The 14273-nt window shown below is 33.6% G+C and overlaps 1 protein-coding gene across 11 annotated transcripts; it reads right to left on the reverse strand.

Annotated features, from left to right (window-relative positions):
* Nucleotides 1-596: 596 nt before the first annotated feature.
* On the reverse strand, nucleotides 597-13853 carry LOC131148636 (CASP-like protein 1C1). 11 transcript variants are annotated; one of them, XR_009135033.1, is made up of 3 exons: nucleotides 10394-10620; nucleotides 1938-2044; nucleotides 597-852 (listed from the first exon to the last, which is right to left on the reverse strand). XR_009135033.1 is itself a non-coding variant. In XM_058098479.1 (3 exons), exons 1-3 carry the CDS (start codon nucleotides 13707-13709, stop codon nucleotides 766-768), a joined length of 348 nt encoding a protein of 115 aa, XP_057954462.1. In that variant the 5' UTR covers nucleotides 13710-13853; the 3' UTR covers nucleotides 597-765. The 11 variants fall into 11 exon arrangements, 2 of the variants coding, with proteins under 2 accessions (XP_057954462.1, XP_057954463.1); XR_009135030.1 differs by lacking the exon at nucleotides 10394-10620 and adding an exon at nucleotides 3871-3945 and having other exon boundaries at nucleotides 597-895; XR_009135026.1 differs by lacking the exon at nucleotides 10394-10620 and adding an exon at nucleotides 3692-3944.
* Between the last annotated feature and the right edge of the window lie 420 nt (nucleotides 13854-14273).

A 14273-nucleotide genomic window follows, 5' to 3' on the forward strand; every position in this document is an offset into this window, starting at 1 on the left:
ATTGTTTATTTATTTGCGCTGTGTGAATGATGTTTATGGTATCAGAAACAGGTGAATAAAACATGTAACCTTCGGACCCCACTTGGCGGGTTCGAGGTGTTACAAAGCACATATTCGCTGTATATTGCATTCCATTTAGCATATGATAATCAATTAAGGCTATATCAAATTATCATGCAAAAGCTATGCTGTTGGGGTTCAATACTTCCTCTAAGTTATGCACTTTCTCATAGTTTATGGACTTTAATCAGGACATGTAAATTTGAATTTAAAAATAGCATGATTAAGCATTTAGGTCCATAATGAAGTTCAGAATCTAAAACTTAGACCAAATGGTGTCAATGAACTAAATTTTCCTAAAACAAATAATGTGTATATAATTTAGAGCATTTTAGGAAAAATATATTTTAACAAAAATTGGCCAGCATTCCATTTGTAAATAGTTCATTTTCCATTATGCAGTTCAACCCAATCAATTACCAGCATGCATTTCACAAGTCTGCATCAACCATGCAGATGACATTCAACACAATTCAGTAATTTTCAATGATATTTCATGCTTATAATCAAAAGATAAACCATCCATCAGATAATAATTAAGCATAAAGCAAGTAATGGATAGAAATATTTAGTGTTGTGTTACAAAAGATAAAAAAACATAACAAGAGTGTATATATCATTACAGACTTGAAAATAAAATGTTTATCAGATAAAAATTTTCAAATTGTTCAATAGCTAAAAATAAACATAAGAAGCTGCACCCCCTCAGATATGCAGCCTAGTCCTCACCATCACCATGCTCTCCATCAAATGACTCGGCCTCGCTGCTACTGATATCCATTGGTTGTTTCCCTTGCAGGTCATTGAAGCTATCATTAATGACGGTGAAATTGGACTGCCAATGTTATATTGCAAATTCATAACCAACAGTATAATGAACTTCTCATATTCCCATAAAATTCATAAAATCAGATAATATAACGAACTCCTCATATCCTACCAACGTTATATTGTGGTTTTCATAACAACAGTATCAAAATCTCATTTTCATAAATCTGTAAACAGCCAGTCAAATCATATCTCATATAAAACCATCATTCTCAGGTTTAGTATAAATCAACAACTAGTTAAAACACATCTCGGTATAAAACCATAATTTTCAATTTCAGTATAAATCAATATATCATACTTGGCATTATAGCCATCATATCATCACTAGTAAAATTTTCATATACAACCAAGCCATAAATATTATCCTCATGCCATAGGAATTTTATCTAATAAATTATAACATTTTATCTTCTTAGAAAAATATAGATTTTTCTAAAATATCATTTTCCACATGCATATATAATTAGAAAAATATTTCTAAAAATTCTTGACATAATCTATTTCCCTTACCTGTTTCCTGAAGAAATGCTTGTAGGGATCCTAAAACAATGCATGTGGCGTTCACACAAAATCTTGTAACCATATATTTTAGCTTAGTCAGCTAAGTCCCGAAATAATTACTATCCTAACATCCCTAGAAACACACGCTCCCGTTAACTGGTTAAATTCTAAAAATGCAGGTATGATCCACTTCCCAAATTTAAATTTAATTTCTGATATATTTAAAAACACCAATATAATCAAATCTCAGCAGTTTAATCTAATTCCAAAATATTCTCAGAAATCTAATTTAATCAAATCCCTGCAGTTTAACTTAATTCCAAAATATTTCCAAAAATCTAATTTAATCAAATCCCTGCAGTTTAACGTAATTCCAAAATATTTTCAAAAATCTAATTTAATCAAATACTACAATTTAATAAATAAACCATAATTTTCATTCCCATAAAATTACTCAGAAAACCATATACAGTATTTTAGTAATTATATACCATGATTTAACATGATGAATTCCTAAAATAATTGACATAATTTGTACTCCTTACCTTAGTCCTGGAGTGGTGCCTAAGAAGCCCAAACTTAAAATCCACTCCGATTAACTTGCTAAGAATCAAAACTGGGACCTCGTAGTGGTGTTTGATTGTCGATTCGGCTAAAAATTGGGAAGAAATTGAAGAGAGAGAGAGTGAGGATGTGATGAGAGAGAAGGAAACCTGCTGTGAGGGGGGGGGGGGAGAAGCAGAATTCTCTGGATATAATTGAATTCATCTTCTTCTTTACATATATATACTACTTTATAACATTTATAATATTATATATATATATATCCATCATAGTATTTATTTAATTAATTTAATTTAATAATGTTTAATTAATTAATTAATTAATATTATTTATTTATTTATTTATTTTTAGGATCATAACCATAATCAAGTATAACTATTTTTGGGGTCGTTACAACTTGAATGGACCGATCAACCGTTTGCAAGTTAATTTCCATAAAACATGCAAATTTTGACATTTGAACATGCTTTTTCTGTACAATTAAGATAAAAACATGTCCTAACACTTCTAACATGCATTATTGACATGAATTAATGGAGAAATAATGAATCATTTAACATGAATATTCAAAAAAACATCAATATGTCTCAATATACAAAAACTTAAGTGTAAATGAATAAAGTAGAGGATTAGACACCAATCTTATTGAAAAATAATACTCTGCAGATCAAGTGGAGGATACTCTCAATTCAATTGATTCCCCAAATACTCAAAATAATGGAAGAGATACGTGATTTTCTCCATGCCTTCCTTTAAATGACAACCCTTTTTTAACCCCACAAAATCTCTTGAAAATCCTCTTCTTACCCCCACTTGGATGCGCTCTTATCTCTCTCCTAATTGGTCATTTTATAGACCTCCAATGGAAAGGAGGAAAAAAATCCTCTTGAATTTGAATTTGGAAAATTTAAATTCAAAATTAATTGTCAATCTTGTCGTTTGATATGTGACATCATTGGGACACATGACAATTGTTAACACCAGAGGAGTCCATGGGTGGACTTGATACACATTGCTGAGCACCAACTTGATCCAAAAGCTTAAGCCTATTGGGTTTTTGGCCCAACTATGTATATAAACACCCATCATCTACTCAAATTTTCTAATATGGGACAAACTCATTAGTGGAATTTCCAACAATCACCCCCTCACTTATGAGTTCCAACTACTTCCCATTGAATGAAAACCGTCTCCTTTGTGGGAGTAAACTCAATTCTCCAACAGTTGCTCAAGTGGGCCTTACCACCATGCCTTACATGTCTCAGATTGCATTTCACGTGCCTCTAAACCAATCCTACCTCTCGCTTCTTGATCCTTTTTAGATCCATCTTCCAAGCCTAGATGATCCTTATTGCCCTCGATCACACACTTGGTCCTTCAACTGTTAGAACGTCATGAGAATTAGCTTCACGTCTCGACTTTTACGATATCTCTCACCCGGAGTTACGAATCGTCGACTATGATACCACTGCTTGTTATCACCAGAGGAGTCTATGGGTGGGCTTGGTACACATGGGTGAGCACCAACTTGATTCAAAAGCTTAAGCCTATTGGATTTTGTGCTCAACCATGTATATAAGCACCCATCATCCACTCAAATTTTCTAATGTGGGACAAACTCACTAGTGGAATTTGTAGGATTGTTTAGTGTTCAAAACACGCAGCGGAAGATAAAGTCAATCCGAGATAGATCTATTTGCATTTAAAAATTATTTTAAATGTTGAAACAATATACCTGGAAATGAATATTGGATATAAAAATTCTTCGGTAGTACGAAAATTCTATGCGCATCCACACCAAAATTGACCTTTGTAATCAACCTTTTGATTAATGGAAACAGTAGAGAAACTGAAAATATCACTATGTTACGTGTCTTGTTTTTTAATAGAATTCTTTGTTGCAAGTGCAACTACCTTCTCTAATCTGCTATCCTTTCTCTATTTCTCTGTGCCTCTTCATTCTCTAGCGGGAGGAGTCTTTTTTTCTCTACATATGTCCATGTAGGGAGGGGTTTTTATAGCAATCACCATTATTAGAGTAGGTGGAGAGGTGGAGATAAGTTAACTCCACCAAATAGAGTAGGTGGAGAGGCAGAGATAAGTAAACTCCACCATTAATAGAGTAGGTAGAGCGGTAGAGATAAGTTAACTCCACCATTAATAGAGTAGGCAAAGCGGTGGAGATAAGTGAACTCCACCATTAATAGAGTAGGTGGAGTGATGGAGGTAAGTTATTTTATTATATTATAACAATATACATATATTGGAAAAATATTTTTGTCTATGAAATAAACAAGAGATGTTATCAATTTCCTATTCTAAATAGGAAATCATCAGTTTGTCTTCAATATTAATTATATTCTCAGTACTAGCAAAAAATATAATAATATTCTATTTGAACTAAAAGTTTTATTTATTTAATTAAATTAAATTCTCTAATTTAATTATCAATTAATAAAATAGATAATCCACTAGAAAAGATCAGAACACTCATTAGTGTATGACTCCATAGGTTCAATACTAAGCCGGTAGTAAGTTGGTCAAACCAATCTACTGATTAAGGTTGGCGTTTAGCAACACTCCTTAATAACCAGATAGTATGAAGTGCACAATTACGTTCAAGAACCCATAGAAGAATAATGTAGCATTTTCTTCCGTCATTACAGCTCCGAGTATATCCTAGGATATGGTCTAACTATCAAATCCCAATAGGCAACCTACTATGTTCCATGTCTACTATAACTGACTAATGAATGACATAAGAAACTCTTTTTCTTGTTTCATTCAATTGTCCTACCTAAGGTCTTAGTTTAGTCGTTATAATTAGTGACAACATAGAGCTCAAACTCATTACCAAGAGTTGACAGATTCCATCTTGATCAATCATTAATTTTACAAATATTAAATCATACCCAATATCCTTTCAATTATCACCCTAGGGCAATAGGTGTTCAAAATCAATATAACACATTAATTACTATGAAGATATCAGGTCAAAGAAAATTCTTACATCATATTTCTTAAGAAAATATCCTATTGACAGTTTGATGGTGATTCTAACCATTACGAATATTCAGTTGAGTCAGTTCAATGATCATATCTTCATATGCATCATCTATATATGTAATTTAGTTAATGATATCAATTAATCTATATCTTATAGAGACCACCGCGTATATATTGATCTAACCAGATCATTAACGTCCTAATATTAATGATCCTATGACCAAAAATAATTTAAATTAAATAGTAAAAGACCTAACTCTCATTATCACAATCTCCATCATGATAACAAACCTATAAATTTAATCAAGGATATTTATTTATTTAATTAAATAACTAAATAATAAAACAGCTAATGCCATTTGTTAATCAAAACTCTTGATAAAAAATGCGTTCAAACTATGTGAGATTGGATCTAGGGCATACTATTTCTATCCCCAACAATCTCCCACTTGCACTAGAACCAATCGGTCATGTATTTCATTCCCAATTTCTACTTGTGTTTGTCAAACTCCTTTGCACCAAGCGCCTTAGTGAACGGATCTGCTACATTTTCGTTTCCTTCAATCTTTCGAATTATGACGTCTCCACGTTCAATGATTTCTTTAATCAAGTGATACCTCCTCAAAATATGTTTGGATTTTTTATGTGATCTTGACTCTTTTGCTTGAGCAATAGCTCCTATATTGTCACATAGTAATGGAACTAGACCCTCTATTGAAGGAACCACAACAAATTCAATAATGAACTTTTTCATCCAAATTGCTTCCTTAGTAGCCTCACTTATCGCTACATATTTTGCTTCAGTCATTAAATCAGCTATTGTAACTTGTTTGGAACTTTTCCAGCTCACTGCACCACCATTTAAGGTGTACACATAACAAGAAATAGATTTGCTATCATCTTTATTTGAAGAAAAACTTGCATCGGTATAACCTTCAAGTTTCAACTCAAAATCTCCATAGATGAGGAATTGGTCTTTAGTTCTTCTCAAGGACTGAAGAATGGTCTTGACCACTTTCCAATGTTCCTCACCAGCATTTGCCTGATATCGACTAGTCACTCCAATTGCATAAGCCACATCAGGTCGTGTACATGTCATCGTATACACGATAGCTCCCACTATGCTAGCATATGAAATTCTACTCATGTGTTATCTCTTTTAAGGTGTTTGAGGACAATCCTCCCTACTGAGAGTAATTCTAGTGCCTATCGGTAGATAGCCTCTTTTGGAATTTTCTATGTTATAACTTTTTAAGATGACATCAATGTACATAGACTGGGAAAGCCAAAGCAACTTCTTAGATCTATCTCTATAAATCTTTATTCCGAATATATAAGCTACTTCTCCCAAGTCTTTCATGGAGAACTGTTTAGATAGCCAAATCTTAGTATTTTGTAATGCCGGTATGTCATTCCCAATGAGTAATATATCATCAACGTACAACACTAAGAAAATATTCTTGCTCCCACTTACCTTTTTGTACACACAAGGTTCTTCTTCACATCTAACAAAATTGAACTTTTCAATTCTCTTGTTAAAACAAATATTCCAACTCCTAGAAGCTTGCTTTAATCCATAAATGGATCTTTGTAGCTTGCAAACTTTATTATGATCAGACGGGGATATGAAACCTTAAGGTTGTGTCATATACACATCCTCTTCCAGCTCACCATTAAGTAAAGTTGTTTTCACATCCACTTGCCATATTTCATAATCATAGTATGTTGCTATAGCAAGTAGAATCCGAATTGATTTGAGCATTGCCATGGGAGAGAGAGTTTTGTCATAGACAATTCATTCCTTTTGACGACATCCCTTGGCAACAAGACGGGCTTTGTAGGTCTCCACCTTTCCGTCTGCTCCAATCTTTTTCTTATAAACCTATTTATATCCTATAGGTTTGGTATCCTTTGAAGTTTCAACCAAAGTCCATACTTTGTTGACCTTCATGGATTCCATTTCAGATTCCATGGCTTGTTGCCATTTATTACGGTTAGAACTTTGTATAGCCTTTTCATAGGTCTTAGGGTCATCATCATTATTATTGACCTCATTTGGTGATACATCTTGCACCATTAGATTTAATCTATTTGTTGTATGACGTTGTCAACTAGACCTTCTAAGAGGTTCGTGTACAACTTGCTCACCTTGCACTAGATTTGATAATTGCTCAATTGGATCTATAATTGGTTCACTAACCTATTCTTGAACCATAATTGGTTCTTGAACTTCAACTGTTGAAGATGGCAACCTACTGGTCAACTTCAGAACATCCAGTAAGGGTTGCTCAACTTGCATCTCAAGTTCTTGCTCTTGTGCAGATTCATTAGTCTCTTGAAGTTCATCAAGTTCTATTTCTTCACCATGATTTCCTTTTAAAAGAAATTCCCTTTCTGAAAAGGTTGCTCCTCTAGGAAAAAACACTTTATGTTCAGAAGGGTGATAGAAATAACATCCCATTGTTTCTTTGGGATACCCAATGAAAGTTTGTTTGTTTGCAATCTCTTAACATTAGCTCGACAACCTCAAACTTTAATATGCTTAAGGCTTGGTTTACGTCCTTTGCATATCTCATATGGTGTCATAGAGACTGACTTTGTGGAAACTTTTTTAACAAATATGCTACTTTTTCTAAAGCATATCCCCATAAATTTATTGGAAGATCAGCGGACTCCATCATGGACCTCACCATATCTAATAAGGTTCGAATCTTTCTTTCAGACACACCATTATGTTGTGGTGTTCCAGGAGGTGTCCATTGTGAGAGAATCCCATTCTCTTTGAGATATCCAATAAAATCATCGCTAAGATATTCTCCTCCTTTATCAGTTCTTAGTATTTTGATATTTTTATCAGTCTGATTTTCAACTTCACTACGAAATCTTTTGAACATTTCAAATGACTCAGATTTGTGTTTCATAAGATACACAAATCCATATTTTGACATATCATCAGTGAATGTGATAAAGTAAGAATATCCTCCTTTGGCTTGAATTTTCATGGGCCTACAAACATATGAATGAATTAGACCCAATAATTCAGAAGTTCTTTCTCCAATTCCAACAAATGGACATTTGGTCATTTTCCCTTTGAGATAAGATTCACAAGTTGCATATGATTCATAATCATAATTGTCAAGGTAACCCTCCTTTTGCAACTTGTTAATTCTTTTCTCTCCAATATGACCAAGCCTACAATGCCAAAGATAAATTTGATTTACTTAAGCATCTCTTTTTCTCTTAAGACTAGGAACATGCATAATCGTATTAGCATGTACATTAGGTAAGACATAAATACCATGTTGGAGATAACCATTCACATATAAATCATCATTAAGATAAATAGAGCAAATGTAATTATTGAAAACAATGCAAAAACCACACTTGTCCAACATAGAAACTGAAATTATGTTTGAAACAAATTTTAGAACATAATAACAATTTTCTAACACGAGTACTTTGCCCATAGGCATTATTAGAGAAATTGATCCTATAGTTAGGGCTGCAACATTTGCACCATTCCCAACTTGAAGATTAACTTCTTCGTTCTTCAACCTATCATTGATTTGAAGTCCTTGCAACATATTGCAGATGTTAAAACTACTGCTAGTATCTAATACCCACATTGAAGAATCAGTAACAATTATAGAAATCATGAAAATATTTTTCATGAAAGTCTCACATGGTTTCTTTAGAGATGCAAGATATTCCTTGCAGTTTCTCTCCCAATGACATTTCTTCTTGTAGAAGAAACATTCACTATCAACTTGATTAGCTTTGCCCTCTTTGCCATAAGGTTTGGTCGCACCACCTTTAGGCGCAGTAGACTACTTCTTAGGCTTTTTCTTACCCTTACCCTTCCTTTTGGAAGAACTGCCAACCAACATGATAGTTCCTTTATTCTTCTTAGATGCAATTTGATTCTCATAATAATCAACCAACATAGTGAGCATCTCATGAAGATCACAACTCATTTTATTCATGTTGTAGCTAATAATGAATTGTGAAAAGGAATCAGGTAGTGACTATAAGATCAAATCTTGAGAAAACTCATTGCCAAGTGTGCACCCCCAACTTCTCAAGTTGTTCAATAAGATCCATCATATTGATCACATGAGGCCCAACTTGAGCGCTCATAGTCAGTGTAGATTTAAATAAAGCCTTAGATAGTTGGTATCTAGTTGTCCTGCTTTGTGCACCATACATCTTCTTAAGATGTTCGATGATTGCAGGTGGATCCATATCTTGATATTTCCTATAAAGTTCAGAACTCATAGATGCCAGTATGATGCATTTGGCAGTAAGACTTTTTTCCAAGCTTTTTTGAAAATCCTTGGTAGCCTTAGTATCATCCAGGGATGGAGCTTCTTTGACAGGCTTATCGATTATATAGATAACTTTTTCATGCATGTGAACAATTCTAAAAGTTCGGTACCAGTCATCAAAATTTGGTCCAACCAGTTTTCTAGTATAAAGTATACCGCGTAGTGATATAACAGACATTTTGAGAATTCTGAGATTAGGAAAAATAAAATAATGTAAGAACACTATATCATAAAGACATGAGCTTTTATCTAAATGATATTTCCACCAACAACATGAACTACGTTACCCTCATTGTAGTTACAGAAAACTCTATTTTTTTAAGTGGAATATAGGAATCTTCTAACAATATGAACGAGCCCCTTGGTAGTTAAGTCGTTTCTCACGCATATTTTAAAAGTAGGTACTTTTACCAATTGTATCTTTATACAACTTCCATAATTAGTTCCTTACCAAATAGTCTCCTAGTTGTTAGGTCGTTCCTTGGCGTAGTTGAGTTCATCCATCACTATGGCAAAGAATCCGTTACATGTCGTACTCCCCTGGGTAGTCCAGGCGTATAGTATAAAATTAAATAATTCTTTCCATGCAATCATCAAATGCAATAAATAATTCTATTCTATTCTTTGAACTACAAGTCTTCTAGTTGTTAGACTGCTCCTTGTAAACAAGAAATAAATATAACTATTTATTTTGATGGAAAGCTTAATAATAAAATATCTTATATTTTATTGTCCAAGAACTCAATTTTCAGTGGGAGGGAAAAATTATTAAAATAATTTTAATAACATAGTGACCAAATCACCAAAAACATATGAATTTAAATTTAGGTTGTCTATATGCAATTTGTCCTAAATTAATTTACACCACATGTAATGAATAATTCAAAATTATTTGAAGTACAAGTATGCATGTAACAATTAAACAAAATCAGTATGTTAATTATTTTTTATTTTTCTATGCTATTGTTATTAACATCACATGCTTCAATAACAATAAAAACATATTGCAATTCTACATATACTTTTAATATTGCAAATTGTAGAGGTTTGAAGCTCAATGGTACTTGCCACAAGAGTGACATGTCTGGTACAAGCATATGTATTACCGTTCGATAGTACGAAGATTCTATGCATATTCACATCGGAATTGACCTTTGTAATCAACCCTTTGATCAATGGAAACAACAGACAAACTGAAAATATCTCTGTGCTACGTCTCTTGGTTTTTAAAAGAATTCCTTGTTGCAAGTGCAACTACCTTCTCTAATCTCCAATCCTTTCTCTATTTCTCTGCGCCTTTTCGTTCTCTAGCGGGAGGAGCCTTTTTTTCTCTACATATGTCCATGTGGGGAGGGGTTTTTATACCGGTCACTATTAATAGAGTAGGTGGAGATAAGTTAACTCCACCATTAATAGAGTAGGTGGAGAGGTAGAGATAAGTTATTTTATTATTTCATAACAATATACATATATTGGCAAATTATTTTTGTCCATGAAATAATGAAAATATGTTATCATTTTCCTATTCTAAATATGAAATTATCAGTTTGTTTCCAATATTAGTTATATTCTCGGTCCTAACAAAAAATATAATAATATTCCATTTGAACTAAAATATTTATTTATTTGATTCAATTAAATTCTTCAATTTAATTATCAAATAATAAAATAGATAATCCACTAGCAAATATTGGAACACTCGTTAGTGTGCGATCCCATAGGTTCAATACTAAATCAGTAGTAAGTTGGTCAAACTAATCTACTAATCAAGGTTGGTGTTTAGCAACATTCCTTAATAATCAGATAGCATGAAGTACACAATTACGTTCAAAAACCCGTAGAAGAATAATGTAGTATTAACTTTCGTCATTACAGCTCTGGGTATACCCCGGGATATGGTCCAACTGTCAAATCCTAATAGGTAACCTACTATGTTTCATGTCTATTATAACTGACTAATGAACGACATAAGAAACTCTTTTTCTTATTTCATTCAATTGCCCTGCCCAAGGTCTTAATTTAGTCGTTATAATTAATGACAACATAGAACTCAAACTCATTTTCAAGAGTTGACGGATTCCATCTTGATCAATCATTAATTCTACAAGTATTAAATCATACCCAATATTCTTTCAATAATCACCCTAGGGCAATAGGTGTCTAGAATTAAAGTACGATAAATAACATGTTATTTACTATAAAGATCTCAGGTCAAAGAAACTTCTTACATCATATTCCTCAAGAAAATATCCTATTGACAGTTCAAAGGTAATTCTAATCATTACAAATTTTCAATTGAGTCAATTCAATGATCATATTTCCATATGCATCATCCATATATGTAACTTAGTAAATGAGATTAACTAATCTCTATCGTATAGAGACCACCACACATATATTGATCTAACCGGATTATTAACGTCCTAATATTAATGATCTTATGACTAAGAACAATTTAGATTAAATAGTAAAAGGCCTAACTCTCAATACACAATCTCCATCATGATGACAAGGCCATAAATTTAATCAAGGATCTTTATTTAGTTAATTAAATAACTAAATAATAAAACAACTAATGTCATTTGTTAATCAAAACTGCTGATAAAAAATGTGTTCAAACTTTGTGAGATTGGATCTAGGGCATACTAATTCCATCCCCAATAGAATTCTCAACAACAATACCCAAATTCCCTAGCTAATGATAATAGGACAACACAAAATTTCAAATTATGTTGGGATTGATCGATTGTCTCTATAGGCTAGTCAAGCACCTATTGGTGGCACCAAGCCAAAAGAAAGGGAAAGAAGTGGGTCGACCGCTTAATGAAAAATTTGCTTTCTTTTTATTTTTTTCATTGAATTGTGGTATCTTCATTTGAGTTAAAATTTGTTTGCTAAAAAAAATGACCACCAATAGTTAGCAACCTGCATTATTGGACAAAGACTTCTACCCATACATTGTGTTTGATACAAACATTGATGGCAAAGCGACTTTTTTTGTTGGTGAAGCAATAATGGCACAAAAGGAATTAATGTGGAGGATGTGGTTGGGAATGGGCACGTTGGTTATCTACTCGCGTTGCGGGTGGTGCAAGGATTCATTTTATTTTATTCTTACATACCAAAAAAAATTACAAATCAACAATTTAAAAATGGGATAAGATCATTTACCCATATTCAACCGTAGACTGTATCAATATTTTGTAATGGAGCACCTACACTTAGAAAACTTAAAAAGTTGTTCATTTAATCCAAACTCACTTGTAGCCTACAATTAATTAGTGGAATACTGAATGCACTCATACCTCTGATGAGAAAACAAGCAATGCATTCACAATAATTCATGTGCAAATGATGTGCAAAACACCAGTTGAACGATGAAAAATGATCACAGCCAGTTTTAGGATGATTCATTTTTCACCAGCAAGCCTTTCACTCTGCTATTTTAAACATAAATTCAAAAAAATTAACAAATAAATAAAATGATGTATGGAATCTCTGAAGCAGAAACTCTGAACCCTGCAGAGCCCTGGTGTCCGCAGCTTACAGTAATTAAGTCCCAGGAAACATTTACATTTAACTAAAATTGTCTTGGAATTCGCCTTATTGATAAACCCCTTGCACAAGAAGAGGATTCAGAACAATGTGGATGGAATAGAGGAGGAGCAGCACATGAAATGTTAGCCCCATGAAACAAGCAACTAGAGCTCCTGTTATGTGATTGCAGTAATTGGGGACTTGGTTGCAGATAGGTTGCCAACCTAAACTAGAAATTCCTTTATTTTCCAAATACGCAACTGCCAGGGCTGCCGAAGCACACGACGTGAGGAATGTAGCCAATATCTGTTTCCACAGTAAACCATTAGCGAACTGGGTGATTTAAACACAATGTGAAAATTTTGCACTCTTAAACTGCACGTTTGGAACTGCTTTCTAATTGCCCAAAATCACTTTTAAGGTCAGAGATGATCCTACCTCATTTGACAGCTGAGAGATACAAAAAGCATAACAGTAAAAAAGGAAACTGGTAAAATGTTTAGTACCCCATCCAAAGCCACAACCAATCGCCAAAGCAAACTATCTGAAGGAAGTAAGAGAACAAGAAAGCTATAGCCGCATACGATGCCATTTGCAATCACAAAATACCTGTGGCAGTGAAGCTTTCAATCCAATTAGTATAAAAAAGACATTGGAGGAGATTGTCATGCAAAAGTGGGGAAAAAAGAAACAAAGAGAGGCTAGCTAATTACTGCTTGGGACTTACTTGTAGGCTGTTGAATTGCTGTACGATATTTCAACAGAGTTGGTGAAGAAAGAAAGTGTCTCATTACTTGTAGCCATGACAATGGCTGCTGAAAGAGTTGTGCTGAATGCTAGGAACCTTAGCACTAGGATGCAAATCATTCTAGGTGGCGCATTCATGGTGGATGAGGGCTACTGCCTTTAACTCCTGCAGGTGGAGATGGCTTTGAAGTTTAGTACTTCCTGGAGTCTATTGACCAGAACAAAGCTTACTAGGAGATCACTGCTCGTTTAATAGTAAGGTTCTATTGTTTTGTAGTTGTCCTACAGATTTTCAAATGGATCGTGCAAGAGTGAGACCTTATCGATAAATATTCATCTTCTATGATTCTGGAAGCGAGCATGCTCGTTTTGAGTTGCGTGTAATGTACAGGATTATATTTCCAACAGCTTTATTTATTTAGTAATTTCTTTTTTGGCTTAATCACAAAAATTACTGTACTGTTATTACAATTACAATCAAAACCTGAACTTTCAATAGTTGCAACTCAAGGCTTAGATTACCGTTAGTGTGGCAATGTAGGAAATCCATGCAACTGACCTGGAACTTGTAATGGAAATTTTGCATGTGAAATGCACATGAGTTGAGTGAAGGCTAGCTTAGGGCTTACATGGACAAGAAGCAGCATCTAAACTCAGCTTGATGGGGATGAACAAAAAAGCTACTAGGTAGAAATTGAAGAA

This window comes from Malania oleifera, chromosome 2, assembly GCF_029873635.1.
Source record: "Malania oleifera isolate guangnan ecotype guangnan chromosome 2, ASM2987363v1, whole genome shotgun sequence".
Classification (NCBI taxonomy): Eukaryota; Viridiplantae; Streptophyta; class Magnoliopsida; order Santalales; family Ximeniaceae; genus Malania; species Malania oleifera.

Excerpts from the sequence above, each read along its gene's own strand:
- LOC131148636 (XM_058098479.1), bottom strand. The coding sequence starts at position 13,709 with ATGAATGCGCCACCTAGAATGATTTGCATCCTAGTGCTAAGGTTCCTA. Across the intron at positions 13,434-13,551 it reads AGCAATTCAACAGCCTACAA|GTATTTTGTGATTGCAAATG; the intron begins GTAAGTCCCAAG and ends TCACTGCCACAG. Across the intron at positions 853-13,330 it reads TGGTTGTGGCTTTGGATGGG|GGAAACAACCAATGGATATC; the intron begins GTACTAAACATT and ends ATGACCTGCAAG.